At 38.0% G+C, this 13020-nt stretch overlaps 1 protein-coding gene across 3 annotated transcripts; it reads left to right on the forward strand.

Moving 5' to 3' along the window:
* Nucleotides 1-3883: 3883 nt before the first annotated feature.
* On the forward strand, nucleotides 3884-12344 carry ttc33 (tetratricopeptide repeat domain 33). 3 transcript variants are annotated; one of them, XR_014531833.1, is made up of 6 exons: nucleotides 3884-3962; nucleotides 5461-5682; nucleotides 7562-7643; nucleotides 7967-8098; nucleotides 10207-11257; nucleotides 11338-12344. XR_014531833.1 is itself a non-coding variant. In XM_083532003.1 (5 exons), exons 2-5 carry the CDS (start codon nucleotides 5462-5464, stop codon nucleotides 10540-10542), a joined length of 771 nt encoding a protein of 256 aa, XP_083388129.1. In that variant the 5' UTR covers nucleotides 3885-3962; nucleotide 5461; the 3' UTR covers nucleotides 10543-11286. The 3 variants fall into 3 exon arrangements, 2 of the variants coding, with proteins under 2 accessions (XP_083388129.1, XP_083388130.1); XM_083532003.1 differs by lacking the exon at nucleotides 11338-12344 and having other exon boundaries at nucleotides 3885-3962; nucleotides 10207-11286; XM_083532004.1 differs by lacking the exons at nucleotides 3884-3962; nucleotides 11338-12344 and adding an exon at nucleotides 4805-4823 and having other exon boundaries at nucleotides 10207-11286.
* The last annotated feature ends 676 nt before the right edge of the window (nucleotides 12345-13020 follow it).

Below are 13020 nucleotides of genomic sequence, written 5' to 3' on the forward strand. Positions count from 1 at the left end.
GAGCACAAGCCAGTGTACTCTTAGTGCCGGTCCCAAGCCCGGGTAAATAGGGAGGGTTGCGTTAGGAAGGGCATCCAGCGTAAAACATGTGCCAAATCAAATATGCGGATCACAAATGAAAATTTCATACCGGATCGGTCGAGGCCCGGGTTAACAACGACCGCCACAGGTATCGTTAGCCGACAGGGTACCGGTGGAAATTGGGCTACTGTTGGCCGAAGGAGGAGAAGGAGAGGAGGAAGGCGTCTACAGAGACGGCAGGAAAAGGAGCAGTGTAGGAGAGTAGAGGTTCGGGTTGGTACTTTAAATGTTGGTACTATGACGGGTAAAGGGAGAGAGATAGCTGATATGATGGAGAGGAGAAAGGTAGATGTGTTGTGTGTTCAGGAGACCAAGTGGAAAGGGAGTAAGGCCAGGAACATTGGAGGTGGGTTTAAACTGTTTTATCATGGTGTGGATGGGAAGAGAAATGGTGTAGGGGTGATTCTGAAGGAAGCGTACAGTAAGAGTGTAGTGGAGGTGAAGAGAGTTTCTGATAGGGTGATGATCGTGAAGGTGGAAGTTGAAGGGATGATGATAAATGTCATCAGTGCCTATGCTCCACAAGTTGGCTGTGAGATGGAGGAGAAAGAAAGATTCTGGAGTGAATTAGATGAAGTGGTAGATGGTGTACCTAGGAAAGAACGATTGGTGATTGGGGCAGACTTTAATGGGCATGTAGGTGAAGGGAACAGAGGTGATGAGGAGGTGATGGGTAGGTATGGTTTTAAGGAGAGGAATGTGGAAGGGCAGATGGTGGTAGATTTTGCTAAAAGGATGGAAATGGCAGTGGTGAACACGTATTTTAAGAAGAAGGAGGATCATAGGGTGACGTATAAGAGTGGAGGAAGGTGCACACAGGTGAATTATCTTCTGTGTAGGAGATGCAACCTGAAGGAGATTGGAGACTGTAAGGTGTTGGCGGGGGACAGTGTAGCTAGACAGCATCGGATGGTGGTCTGTAGGATGGTTTTGGAGGCGAAGAAGAAGAGGAGGAAAGTAAGGTTTGAAAGAAGAATAAGATGGTGGAAACTGAAGGAGGAAGAGTGTAGTGTGAGGTTCAGGGAAGAGGTCAGACAGGGGCTTGGTGGTGGTGAAGAGGTGCCGGATGATTGGGCAACTACTGCAGGAGTGATGAGGGAGGCAGCTAGAAAAGTACTTGGTGTGACATCTGGAAATAGAAAGCAAGACAAGGAGACGTGGTGGTGGAATGAGGAAGTGCAGGAGAGCATTAGGGGAAAGAGATTGGCAAAACAGAAGTGGGATCGACAGAGTGATGAGAAAAGTAGGCAGGAGTACAAGGAGATGCGGCAGCAGGTTAAAAGGGATGTGGCGAAAGCCAAGGAAAAGGCATATGAGGAACTGTATAAGAGGTTGGACACTAAGGAAGGAGAAAAGGATTTATACCGATTGGCCAAGCAGAGGGACCGAGCTGGGAAGGATGTACTGCAAGTTAGAGCAATAAAGGATGGAGAGGGAAATGTGTTGACTAGTGAGGAGATTGTGTTGAGAAGATGGAGGGAGTATTTTGAGCAGCTGATGAATGAGGAAAATCAGAGAGAGAGAAGGTTGGAGGATGTGGAGTTGGTGAAGCAGGATGTAGATAGGATTAGTAAGGAGGAAGTGAGAGCAGCGATTAAGAGGATGAAGAATGGAAAGTCGGTTGGACCAGATGACATACCGGTAGAAGCGTGGAGATGTTTAGGAGAGATGGCAGTGGAGTTTTTAACCAGATTGTTTAACAGGATTCTGGAAGGGGAGAGGATGCCTGAGGAATGGAGAAGGAGTGTGCTGGTACCGATCTTTAAGCATAAGGGAGATGTGCAGACCTGCAGTAACTACAGGGGAATTAAGTTGATCAGTCACACCATGAAGTTATGGGAAAGAGTAGTGGAAGCCAGGCTGAGAGAAGAGGTGACCATCTGTGAGCAACAGTATGGTTTCATGCCGAGGAAGAGCACCACAGATGCCTTGTTTGCTTTGAGGATGTTGATGGAGAAGTATAGAGAAGGACAGAAGGAGCTGCATTGTGTATTTGTGGATTTAGAGAAAGCGTACGACAGGGTGCCGAGAGAGGAGTTGTGGTATTGTATGAGGAAGTCAGGTGATTTAGAGAAGTATGTGAGGGTGGTGCAGGACATGTATGAGGACAGTGTGACGGCAGTAAAGTGTGCAGTAGGTACGACAGACTGGTTCAGGGTGAAGGTTGGACTGCATCAAGGATCGGCCCTGAGCCCTTTCCTGTTTGCAGTGGTGATGGACAGGTTGACGGACGAGGTCAGACAGGAGTCTCCCTGGACTATGATGTTTGCAGATGATATTGTGATTTGTGGTGAGAGTAGAGAGCAGGTTGAGAAGAGCCTGGAGAGGTGGAGATATGCGCTGGAGAGAAGGGGAATGAAAGTCAGTAGGAGTAAGACAGAGTACATGTGTGTGAATGAGAGGGAGGGCAGTGGAGTGATGCGGTTGCAGGGAGAAGAGGTGGAGAAGGTGGAGGAGTTCAGGTACCTGGGGTCAACAGTGCAAAGTAATGGAGAGTGTGTTAGGGAAGTAAAGAAAAGAGTGCAGGCAGGGTGGAGTGGGTGGAGAAGAGTGACAGGAGTGATTTGTGATAGAAGAGTATCTGCAAGAATGAAAGGGAAAGTTTATAGGACTGTGGTGAGACCTGCGATGTTGTATGGATTAGAGACAGTGGCATTGAGTAAAAAACAGGAGGTGGAGCTGGAGGTAGCAGAGCTGAAGATGTTGAGGTTTTCGTTGGGAGTGACGAGGATGGACAAGATTAGAAATGAGTTTATTAGAGGGACAGCACATGTAGGATGTTTTGGTGACAAGGTGAGGGAGGAGAGATTGAGATGGTTTGGACATGTGCAGAGAAGGGACATGAATTATATTGGTAGAAAAATGCTGAAGATGGAGCCACCAGGTAGGAGGAAAAGAGGAAGGCCAAGGAGGAGGTTCATGGATGTGGTGAGGGAAGACATGCAGGTAGTTGGTGTAAAAGAGGCAGATATAGAGGACAGGGTGTCAGACAAATAAACTAACATTTCACTTTAGTCTCACTTTGCAAACCGAAGTTGTGCTGCCATGTGCTTTTTAGGGAAAACAGGCATTCTCCTGGCCACCTTTTCACTCAAACCTGTTCAGTCTTTTTTTATTGTACTTTATTTTTAATTGTTGTTGTTTTGTTTTTTTGGGGTTGTTTTTTTTTGCAATTTTGCTGAGAATTGCATGGTCTGACCTTGGGATTCATTTGCTTAGACTTCCACCATGAACCATTCCTTCCACCATGAACATTCCTCACTGTAGAATGATGACTTAAATTGTGTGGAAATGGTCTTATTACCCTTCCTAAATTAAGGGGCAGCAACAGTTGCTTTTCTATCGTCATTGCTGATGTCTTTCCTGCTTGGTGTTAACACAAGTCTCTTTACATGTATTATTATTATTATTATTATTATTATTATTATTATTATTATTATTATTATTATTTCTAATAAAAATTCTGATTGATGTTTCCCTTGTTTGCTATGTGCATTTTTAATGTAATGCTGTTATCTTTGAAAAGCAAAAAAATCAGTAAGATTTAATATATTATATTATTAAGACTAAAATAAAACACACACTGCATGTAAAAGTATATTAACTACTCTATAAACTACCACATTAGATTCTACACGAGAAACTAGAATTATATATATATATATATATTTTTTTTTTTTTTTTTTGCTGTTCTGACTTATTGTTCAAAGTTTTTAAGAGTGGAATATCAATGCCTGTTTGTTGTTTGAAGGTTTTTAAACTGAAAGGAAAAACAAAACAACAACAACCCCCCTCGAACCCTGTCTTTCCTGCTCCTGCAAATATACTTCCGGGTTCAGGTCTCATGCGGAATGAGCTACAGTAGGAACTCCAGCAGTAACGTGAGTATGCAGGAGTGCATTGTAAATTGTTAGATTGTACATTCTACATGGTAAGATGTTAGATTTATTATGCGTAGTTGTAATATTTTAACTAGCGATTAAATTGACGTAAGATCATGTGACCGTAACAATGGTTGTAGTTTTTAAAAGGACACGTTACTCACTGGGAGCTGACAATAATCCTCTTAAATAATCTAAAAGCAGTGAATGTACCTCACCTGTAGAGAAAAGATCTTTATGAGAACCCACATTTTTATTGCTCTTTATTTGACTTTTATTATTTATTTAAGAATTGTGCCTTTATTATGTAATAGGTATTTAGTTCTTTACATGTGTTTAACTAAAAATCCACCTGCATGACCTAAAGAGATTAGATCACTTCTATAATAAAATTAACTAATAAATGTAGAATGTAGAAATGTGGATTGTAGGCATTATACATTTTTAATGCACAACATGGAGCTAAAGGACCCCCAACGTGCACTGTTTGTGAAGTAGGTTGTATGTTTGAAAGTAAGATCCACATCAGGGGCGTAGATTACACTGGGGATATGTCCACCCGCACTTTTTATAAAAAGTAAATTCGTCCCCCTCACTTTTTTAGTGCAGTGTGTGTTCACGACATGTTGAGGTTTTAATAGAGCAATGTATATAAATGCAGATTGATTTAAAATTTAAAGAGACAAGATAGTCTATACATGACGTTCACGTATCCATGGCAATTAGTCACTCACTTGTCACGTCATCATCACGCGCCCTAGTACTGTAGCTCGAGTCGCATCCGCGATCCAACATTCGGTTGCGATGAGCTTAAAGAAGCAAGAAGCAAAAACTTTTTTTTTACAAAAAAAGTCAAGCAGTGTAAGTTGCATATGCATCTTATTGTATAATTGATATCGGGTCTTGACATGTTTGTCAGTTGAGTTCAATACATATTTTCTTTCAATAGTTTGTTTTGATTTACTTGTTTTATTCCTGAAACATGGACTGTAGAATAGAACAAAATGAAGTATTATTTGAATGTGCAAGTATTCATTACTGTGTGCCAGGTACTGTGCATACACAAAATACAATTTGAAATACGTAAACAATACAGTATACTCTTAGTACCATTATTTTTTGGAGAAGCCTGTCAGTGTCACTCAGATCCTTATGCTTGCCTATTTTTCTTGCCAGCAACACATCCACATCTGAATGAAACATTCACACAATGCTTAAAATATCCCACCCCTTGATGGTTGCCATTATAACAAGACAATTATTATTATTTTCTCCACCTGTCGGTGTTTATTTAAAATTGTCATGGATATTTATGTAGAATTTCAGTATTTGCACTTTGTTTCATATTGAATTGAATATATTGCTTATAAAAATAAGCGTATGATGTTAGAATGCTTATCCAGCCTCTCTGTCCAGAGCTTAAACAGTTTAAGTTCTCATTTTTCACTTTGGGTTTTGTTCTTCTAAGACTAAAAGCAAGGCTTGTTCTTTTTGGCAGGATGACTTCATTTAGCTGGAATAGGAAGATCGGGGAGAAGGTTTCTAAGGCAGCAGTGCAGCAGTTCGAGTCACAGACGGTAAAGGTGGAGGATAACGTGGAGCTGGAAGAAGTTGATTGGCTGCATGCAATCAAACGCAGGCGAGAGATACTGCTGGATGACTGTACTACCAAGAGTAAGAGACTAAAGGATGAGGGAGAACAGCTGGCTGAGCAAAGCAGGTATGTTATTCTAATGCAACTGCTTTAACTGAGTTAATTACCCAAATATAAAATTAAATAATAGTTTTTTTGGATATATGAATGTAAATTAAATTCAGATTTGCACAAATACTTAATAAATATTTTTGTAGAATATTTCTTCAGCATGCGCTTTTCTTTCATGCAGATGACCAGATATTATTTGGATAATTGATCATGTTCTAACCTGGTAGAGACATTCTACCTGTTCCTCAGTGTTGTTGTTTTTTTAAACACTTCAAATTTACAAGTGAATTGTTTTTAGCCACCATGTTTGTATACATACAGTACCTTGTTTCTAGAGTTAGAAGTAAAGTCCACCTTTTTTTATTTTTGGAGATTGTCCTATCTCTTCTTTGTCAATGCTAGTGTATCCATTAGACTCCTATTAGTGCAACAAAAATTTCAGTTTCAGTACTCTGCTATCTAAAGGTAACACAGACAATGCTTGTCTACTTTGAGACAATGTCTGTTGTGAAAAGCGCTATAGAAATAAAGATAAAAAATGTAAATGCAAAATCACACACAAAAAAGCCCTTATGTACATACATATTTCTACAAAATAAACTATTGTAACTTCAAGGAACATTCTTTTGTCTTTCCTGAGAGATTATTGATCAAACTAAGCAGTAGCTGATGCTGAATGTTTAATTTCAAATCTAGTGTGGCAAAGTGCATATTATGTCCTAAGACACATTTTTAATGAGGTAATAAGGATATCTTCAATTTGTAGAAGTGTGACTTTACTTAATCTGAATATTAGCATTAAATTAAGCGTATGACCACTGAATGGACACGTTGCTATTTCAGGCAGGTCCTGCAGATTATCCGAATAATTATCATAATATTTGAGTCTACTCCAATTAATAAATTCTATTAGTTCTATAAACAATAAGCACTTTAGAGATGTAGGAGATCTAATATTTTGCAGTTCTAGCCAGATCGAAGGTACTGGTTGTACAGACAGTATGATGTAATTTTATGTTGATTAGGTTACTGAAACAAACCTTCTAAGTATTTCTACAAATTGAATTGAATTTAATTGAATGCTTGAACGCAAAAAAAAAAATTTGCCAACCGTAGTCCTAAGCCATTGTAACAGACAATTTTTTACAAATACACTTGTTTATTTGTAATCTCGTTCTAGTGTATTTTTCAGATACACTCTTGCTTATAGTTCTCTATTGCACATTGTACGGTATAATATATACACTAGCTTTACTGGTCAGCGCTATTATGTGTTTTGTGCATCTGTCCCACACTGTCTTGTGTTGTCTGTTTGCACTGTATTTTGTCTTGCACTCTATGTGGTGAGAACAAATTACTTTAGTCCTTAACTGTGTATTATGTTATGCAGCTCTGTTGTGTTATGTAGCACCAGGGTTCTGGAGGAACGTTGTCTCATTTCACTGTGTACTGCGTCAGCTATATATTTGAAATGGCGATAAAAGCTACTTGACTTGAGGCACAGTCTCAGTCTGCCAGATTACAGTAGTTTTAGCTTGTCTGGTCCCAGGCCCCAGCTCTGGATTGTCACAATTACAATTAAGTTTGTTCTGAGACTATAAGGGATACTGCAGGAAAAGAAAACGGCATGTTTCAGAGTGGCATGTAAACAGCCATGCCCTAACAGGTAGGTTCAGGCCAGACTAGGTATTCATCCAAAACTCCAAGTGAGAACAGGATTTATACAAACGAGACACACCAGTATATTATTTTTGGTTTTGTGAGTTGTATTTGCATACAAAGTCTTGGCCTTATACACATGTTGTAGTTTAGAGTTGATTATCATTTCCCCGCCCAACACGCCATGTGGTGATGAAGTTCAGAAATTAACTGATGAAAATGTGGTTTCCTCTAGACATTGGGAAGCGGTGAGGAAATGGGATGAGGCCATTCAGCTGACTCCAGAAGAAGCTGTCCTATATGAGATGAAATCACAGGTAGGATTCAGTTTCAAACACATTCTTTCAATATTAGGTTTGTTTAGCTGAGTTCAGGATCAAGATAAAGAGCTTTTAGTTTGTTTTGGGGTGTCAGTGGAAATCTTTCAAACAGCTGCTGCTTCATTCTGTCTTTCTTTTTTATTGCCGTGTGTCATTAAAATGCGTGAGCAAGAATTCAAACAAACTAAAGTTGTAAGATGCATAAAATCGAATCACTTTGCAAGCACTATAATTATATGAATATAAAAATAAAATATGAAATTTGCAGCTACAGATTTGCGAGACATGATCTTTTTATCATTTGACCTGTGGTACTCAAGGTGCTGACCATTCTTCAGGAGGTCTTTCCTGCAGTGCAGTCAGCAGAGATGGCAGTCAAACTTCGCCCTACGTGGTGGGAGGCATGGCAGACTTTAGGCCGTGCCCAATTAAACCTGGGTGAGATAGAGCTGGTAAGTAAAGAAAAAAACACGACAATCTGGTTTCTATTACAATTAATCTATTGTGATCCATGCAAGTATTATTTGAAACACAATGTCATAAATGATGGAAGCACTCTCTGGAAAAAAATGAATGAGAAGCTTTTGGAAGGTCTTGTACGTGCTACATGAAACTTTTCTGCCATTCTGTTGTATTCTCCAGCCTTTACAATTTAGCCCAATATCTCAAGCACTGTGAAGCAATGAGACTGACTGTATTCCCCTGAACCCAACGACTTATTTAGAATTGCATCTGTTCACTCAGAATTTGTGCTTTGCACATTATGAGCAATATTCTGTTGAAAATTTATCTTAGGCTTTTCTTCTGTTGTCAAAATTTGGTGTCAAATAGCTCAGGTAGGCTTTTCCCACTGTAACTGCAAATGGAAGTTAAATATTTATAAACACTATAGCCATCAACTGGCAAACAATGTAAATAGTATTTTAATGAATTCAGAAATAAATAATTTAATCAGTTACACCTCATTAGTATTTACATGTACTCGAGTGAAACTTTACAGGCCCCAGAGGTATGCTGAGTTGTGGGCGTGGTCATAAAAAATTTAAATTCAGATTGTTAGGAACTAGACATATATTAGACATGTACTAGACTAGTATTAAAATTGCACAGAAACATTTTTCAACTTTGCTATAACAACTGTGAAGACTTATAAACTGCTCCAGGGACCTCAATTCCAGTCCTCTTTTTCTTTTTGGGAAACAGCAGAAGTTGATAACAAAAACATTGTGAAAGCTGTAAGGAAAATCCCCCAAAACAAATCAGTGACATCACCAACAACCTTTATGAGGCAGGTGTGAATGTTTCACTATTCACCATTTGAAGAAGACTTTGAGAGAGAAATATAGAGACCATGCCACAATCTATTTGAATAGAGGTTTGTGTATTTCGATTACTACATGTACAACACCCTTAAATCCCAAACACACCTAATTATAGTTGTGTGTACCAGTAAATTTTTATTAAACTTTATTCTTTTATTCATTAAACATGTATTTTTATTCATCTTCGCACTCAGTTAACACTGTGCTGAGCTTTTGACGTTTAAAAACAAAAGTTTTCAATATTCTTTACTCTATTAAACTGCTGAAGAGATACAAGAGATAAAAAAGAAAGTCACTGTGAGTGTAGAGCTTTGTCAGTGAAATGATCTAAATAGCTCTCCTGATTAACATTATGCATCATTTCTTTTATTGCTTTTGAGTTTTTTATATGTAACAAACTGGAAAAAAAGGCAAAAACATATAGTTAGACAAGAAATGAGTGGGTGAAATTTCTGTGGACAGATGAGTCCAAATGTGACATTTTTGGCTCAAACTTAATCAAAAGACAGGACAGGAGAGAAGATGTTACCTTACTGCTTCACACCCACAGTCAAACATGGAAGTGGAAGCTTAATTCTTGGGGTTGTTTTGGAGCAGGGAAGTTTGGTGATTTATTCCAGGTGAAAGGAATAATGAACCAACATGGCTACCGTTACATACTTCAACACCATGCAGTTCCATATGGACTGCATCTAATTACAACCAACTTCATCCCACAACAAGACAGTGACATCATATATTCAGAAGCATGGCAAAGTATTTTAACTCAATGTTTGAAGAAATTAACTAACCGGATGCCAAGAGTGTGTAAAGCTGTTATTCATACTAAGGGACATTTTCCAATGAAAATAAAGTTTAACATCTGACCATTTATAATTTTTTGGTCATGGCACGTTTTTTTGTCTCTCAAAAATGGTAGAGCGCCTGCCTAGGTGTTTCCAAACATTTAACAGGGAACTGTATGAACTCCTGGTCTTTGCCATTGTTGACCAATTATGAATCGGCTCAGTCTTTAACAAATGTTTTATTCATTTCATACACATCTTTAAACAATTTATACTTCAATATGCTCACATCTTAATTAGGATGAAGGTTGTGAGGGAGTCTTACTTCTATCATGTGCCTACAATGTTGAAACACCGATGTGACCACAACTTTGTTTGCACAAAGTTACCTTCAACTAAACATACGTCTTTTCATACGAAGGTGTGTCAGCTATACGTTTGTCTTTCTTTCAGGCTATACGCTCTTTCCAGGTGGCACTGCACCTGCACCCAATAGAGCGCATGCTGTGGGAGGAAGATTTAAGATGGGCTCTGCATCTGCGGGAAGAGAAACGTGCTGTGCAGCAGGAAACCGCACAACATCTTAGTGAGGAAATCCCAGAGCTGCAACAAGATTATGAAGACTTTGAGAGTGATGAGGTCATAGCTGCATGCACAGCCATAGCAGAGCGGCAGAAGAGAGGTGAAGAGTTAAAGAAGAATGTTATTGTGGATGTCAAAAGTGTTGCCAATGAAAATGAGGTCAGGAATTCTGACTCAAATGCTTTGGTTAAAGCAAAAATCATATGAGGTCACATTAAATTATGTTTAATATTTTGAGAATGATGCACTTTATCTTGGGAGTGATTGCGTGTACAGACTGGATCAATAGTCTGAAAGGTCTGTGACTTGGAGCTCGGTTGAACAGCTCATATTCACAAAGCTGTCCCTAAAAACATGTCATGTTTGGTTCACTTCCTGTAATTTTGCTATTTGCTAATAACTTAGCTACTGCGTCTTGGACTATTTTAGCTTGCACCTCGGTGCACACACACACACACACACACACACACACACACAAATTTAGTCTTTATCTCACAGAGGATCATGTGTATCATAAAAACAAAAAATGGATAGACAAAATTACTTTTCGAATTTCACTGTTTTACCGATCGAATAATTTTATCTCAAAATCCCTAATAAAAACTAAATTTTGTAATGATGAAACTTGCTAGCTAAATTAGTAATTGAACTGTGTAGATTAGGTAGCTATTGTACCTGCATTGCTAGCATTAACTAAATCTACCAGCTGGCTGACACTTGTTTTAGCAGATGTTTTACACAACTTGATTATAAACCATAGGTTTAATTAGGTCATAACTAATGCTGTGTTCGAAACCAGAATTATTTTACATTGATCAGACATAACATTATGATATTATAACATTATGACCTGTCAGTGAATAACACTGATTATCTCTTCATCATGGCACCTATTTAGTAAGTGGGAAATATTAGGCGGCAAGTAACCATTTTGTCCTCAAAGTTGATGTGTTAGAAGCAGGAAAAATCGGCAATCATAAGGATTTGAGCGAATTTGACAAGGGACAAATTGTGATGGCTAGGCGACTGGGACAGGGCATCTCCAAAATCAAGGAAGGAACAGTGATGAACCGGCTATATGTATACTGGATAAGAAAATATGGTAACAGGCTATGTGTGGCAGTTATATGTTCACATGACTGACATAAATTTGGTGTTGCCCATGTTTACCATGTTGAATTGATTTTTCAAACAATTAATAGCTCAGAATGTAAACGTTTGGTTCAAGATCTTGGTTTCACATGTGAAGACCTTATTTGTTGTTAAATAGAAATGTAAACCAGATTGTTGTCCCTAGGAGAAAAAATGCTAATTCTTTTAAAATCATGGCACAAACATTGGGTATAGCCAACAATTTAGAATGTCTTGGAAAAAAAACTGGTCTACTTACAGCCTTTGAACATGTTGGGCAAAAAAAATCACTGCAGTTGATAACAAAAACATTGTGAAAATGTTAGAGAATAACCCAAAAACAGGTACAAAAATATGGCAATCCACAAGAATATTTCAAGATCTGAATATTGTGAGTATTATGAATAGGCCATGCCACAATATGCAACCTAGTGTGGAACACAAAGTAATACATAGATACATACAACAAAAGTTTTAGCAAAAGTGTGGAGAAAGAAATGATCTGTTTATAATGCAAAACCTATAAGCTCATGAGTTAAGCACATGGAGATTTCAGGGAATTTAAAAGGAAAAAAAAATTTCTATCATTTTTATAATAACTCCTGACTTGCTTTTACTTTGTGTTGCTGCCATGTTATTGCCTGATAAAATAATTGAATTAATGTGCAGGAAAGTGTGAATGTGACATGATCAAAATAAGCAATACAAGCTAATGTGCATTTCTACATCTGTGCTTGTATTGAATGGATATCTTATATAATGGATATAATCATAATCCCATTTTTCTCCAAAGCTTGTGCCATGACTATGAACTGATGTGAATGGAAGAGAACAACCAATCAATCAATAAACTAAAAAAATGCATTTAAACGAGATAATTTAATGCGTTTTTGTTCTACTTTAGTTTTCTACAGTGATAATAGGCTCTTAATGCTTAGTATATGTCCACTGTAACTATTTATGTAACATTTTAGCTAATGAGGTTTCTACTAACTTTCATGAATTTTGTGCTATATTCACAAACTTAAACTATTTAGAATGTAATCCTCAATAATAATGAAATTTGTAAACAATATGGCCCATCACATGCCAAAAGAGAAGCAGAGCATAATTTAATCGAACAATGGGGTTTTTTTGTACAGATTTGCAAAAAAAAAGCTTAAAAGGCATATACAAAAGAAGATTAAGACAATTCCTTAGTTTGCTCAGGTATAGAGGGCGAAGCTAAGATCAGATAACTGTTGCTTCAAAACTGTAAGTCTAAGCAGGGTGAGATTTCTCTGTGCTAACTGAATTAAATTTTGATGATGACCTGAAAAACATGAATCGGCTGATATTGAACTATTGTCACAAAAAAGCAAATTTGTAATTTCTGTAATCTCATTTAAATGGGGGCTAGAACGCACCATTCTCAAGCATCTCTCTCTCTCTCTCTCTCTCTCTCTCTCTCTCTCTCTCGGACAGTGCAATCACTAGGTTGATGTCAGTTAACTGTTGCTAAGCAATTATACATGAGTTACTGTATCTAGTTTTTTTATTCTTTATGGTGGATAT

This window comes from Silurus aristotelis (assembly GCF_946808225.1).
Source record: "Silurus aristotelis genome assembly, chromosome: 26".
NCBI lineage: Eukaryota > Metazoa > Chordata > Actinopteri > Siluriformes > Siluridae > Silurus > Silurus aristotelis.

Bases quoted from the DNA above. Each gene is read 5' to 3' on its own strand.
- ttc33 (XM_083532003.1), top strand. From the start codon at position 5,462: ATGACTTCATTTAGCTGGAATAGGAAGATCGGGGAGAAGGTTTCTAAG. The intron at 7,644-7,966 runs GTAGGATTCAGT...GTGGTACTCAAG, and splicing joins TATATGAGATGAAATCACAG to GTGCTGACCATTCTTCAGGA. The intron at 8,099-10,206 runs GTAAGTAAAGAA...TCTTTCTTTCAG, and splicing joins ACCTGGGTGAGATAGAGCTG to GCTATACGCTCTTTCCAGGT.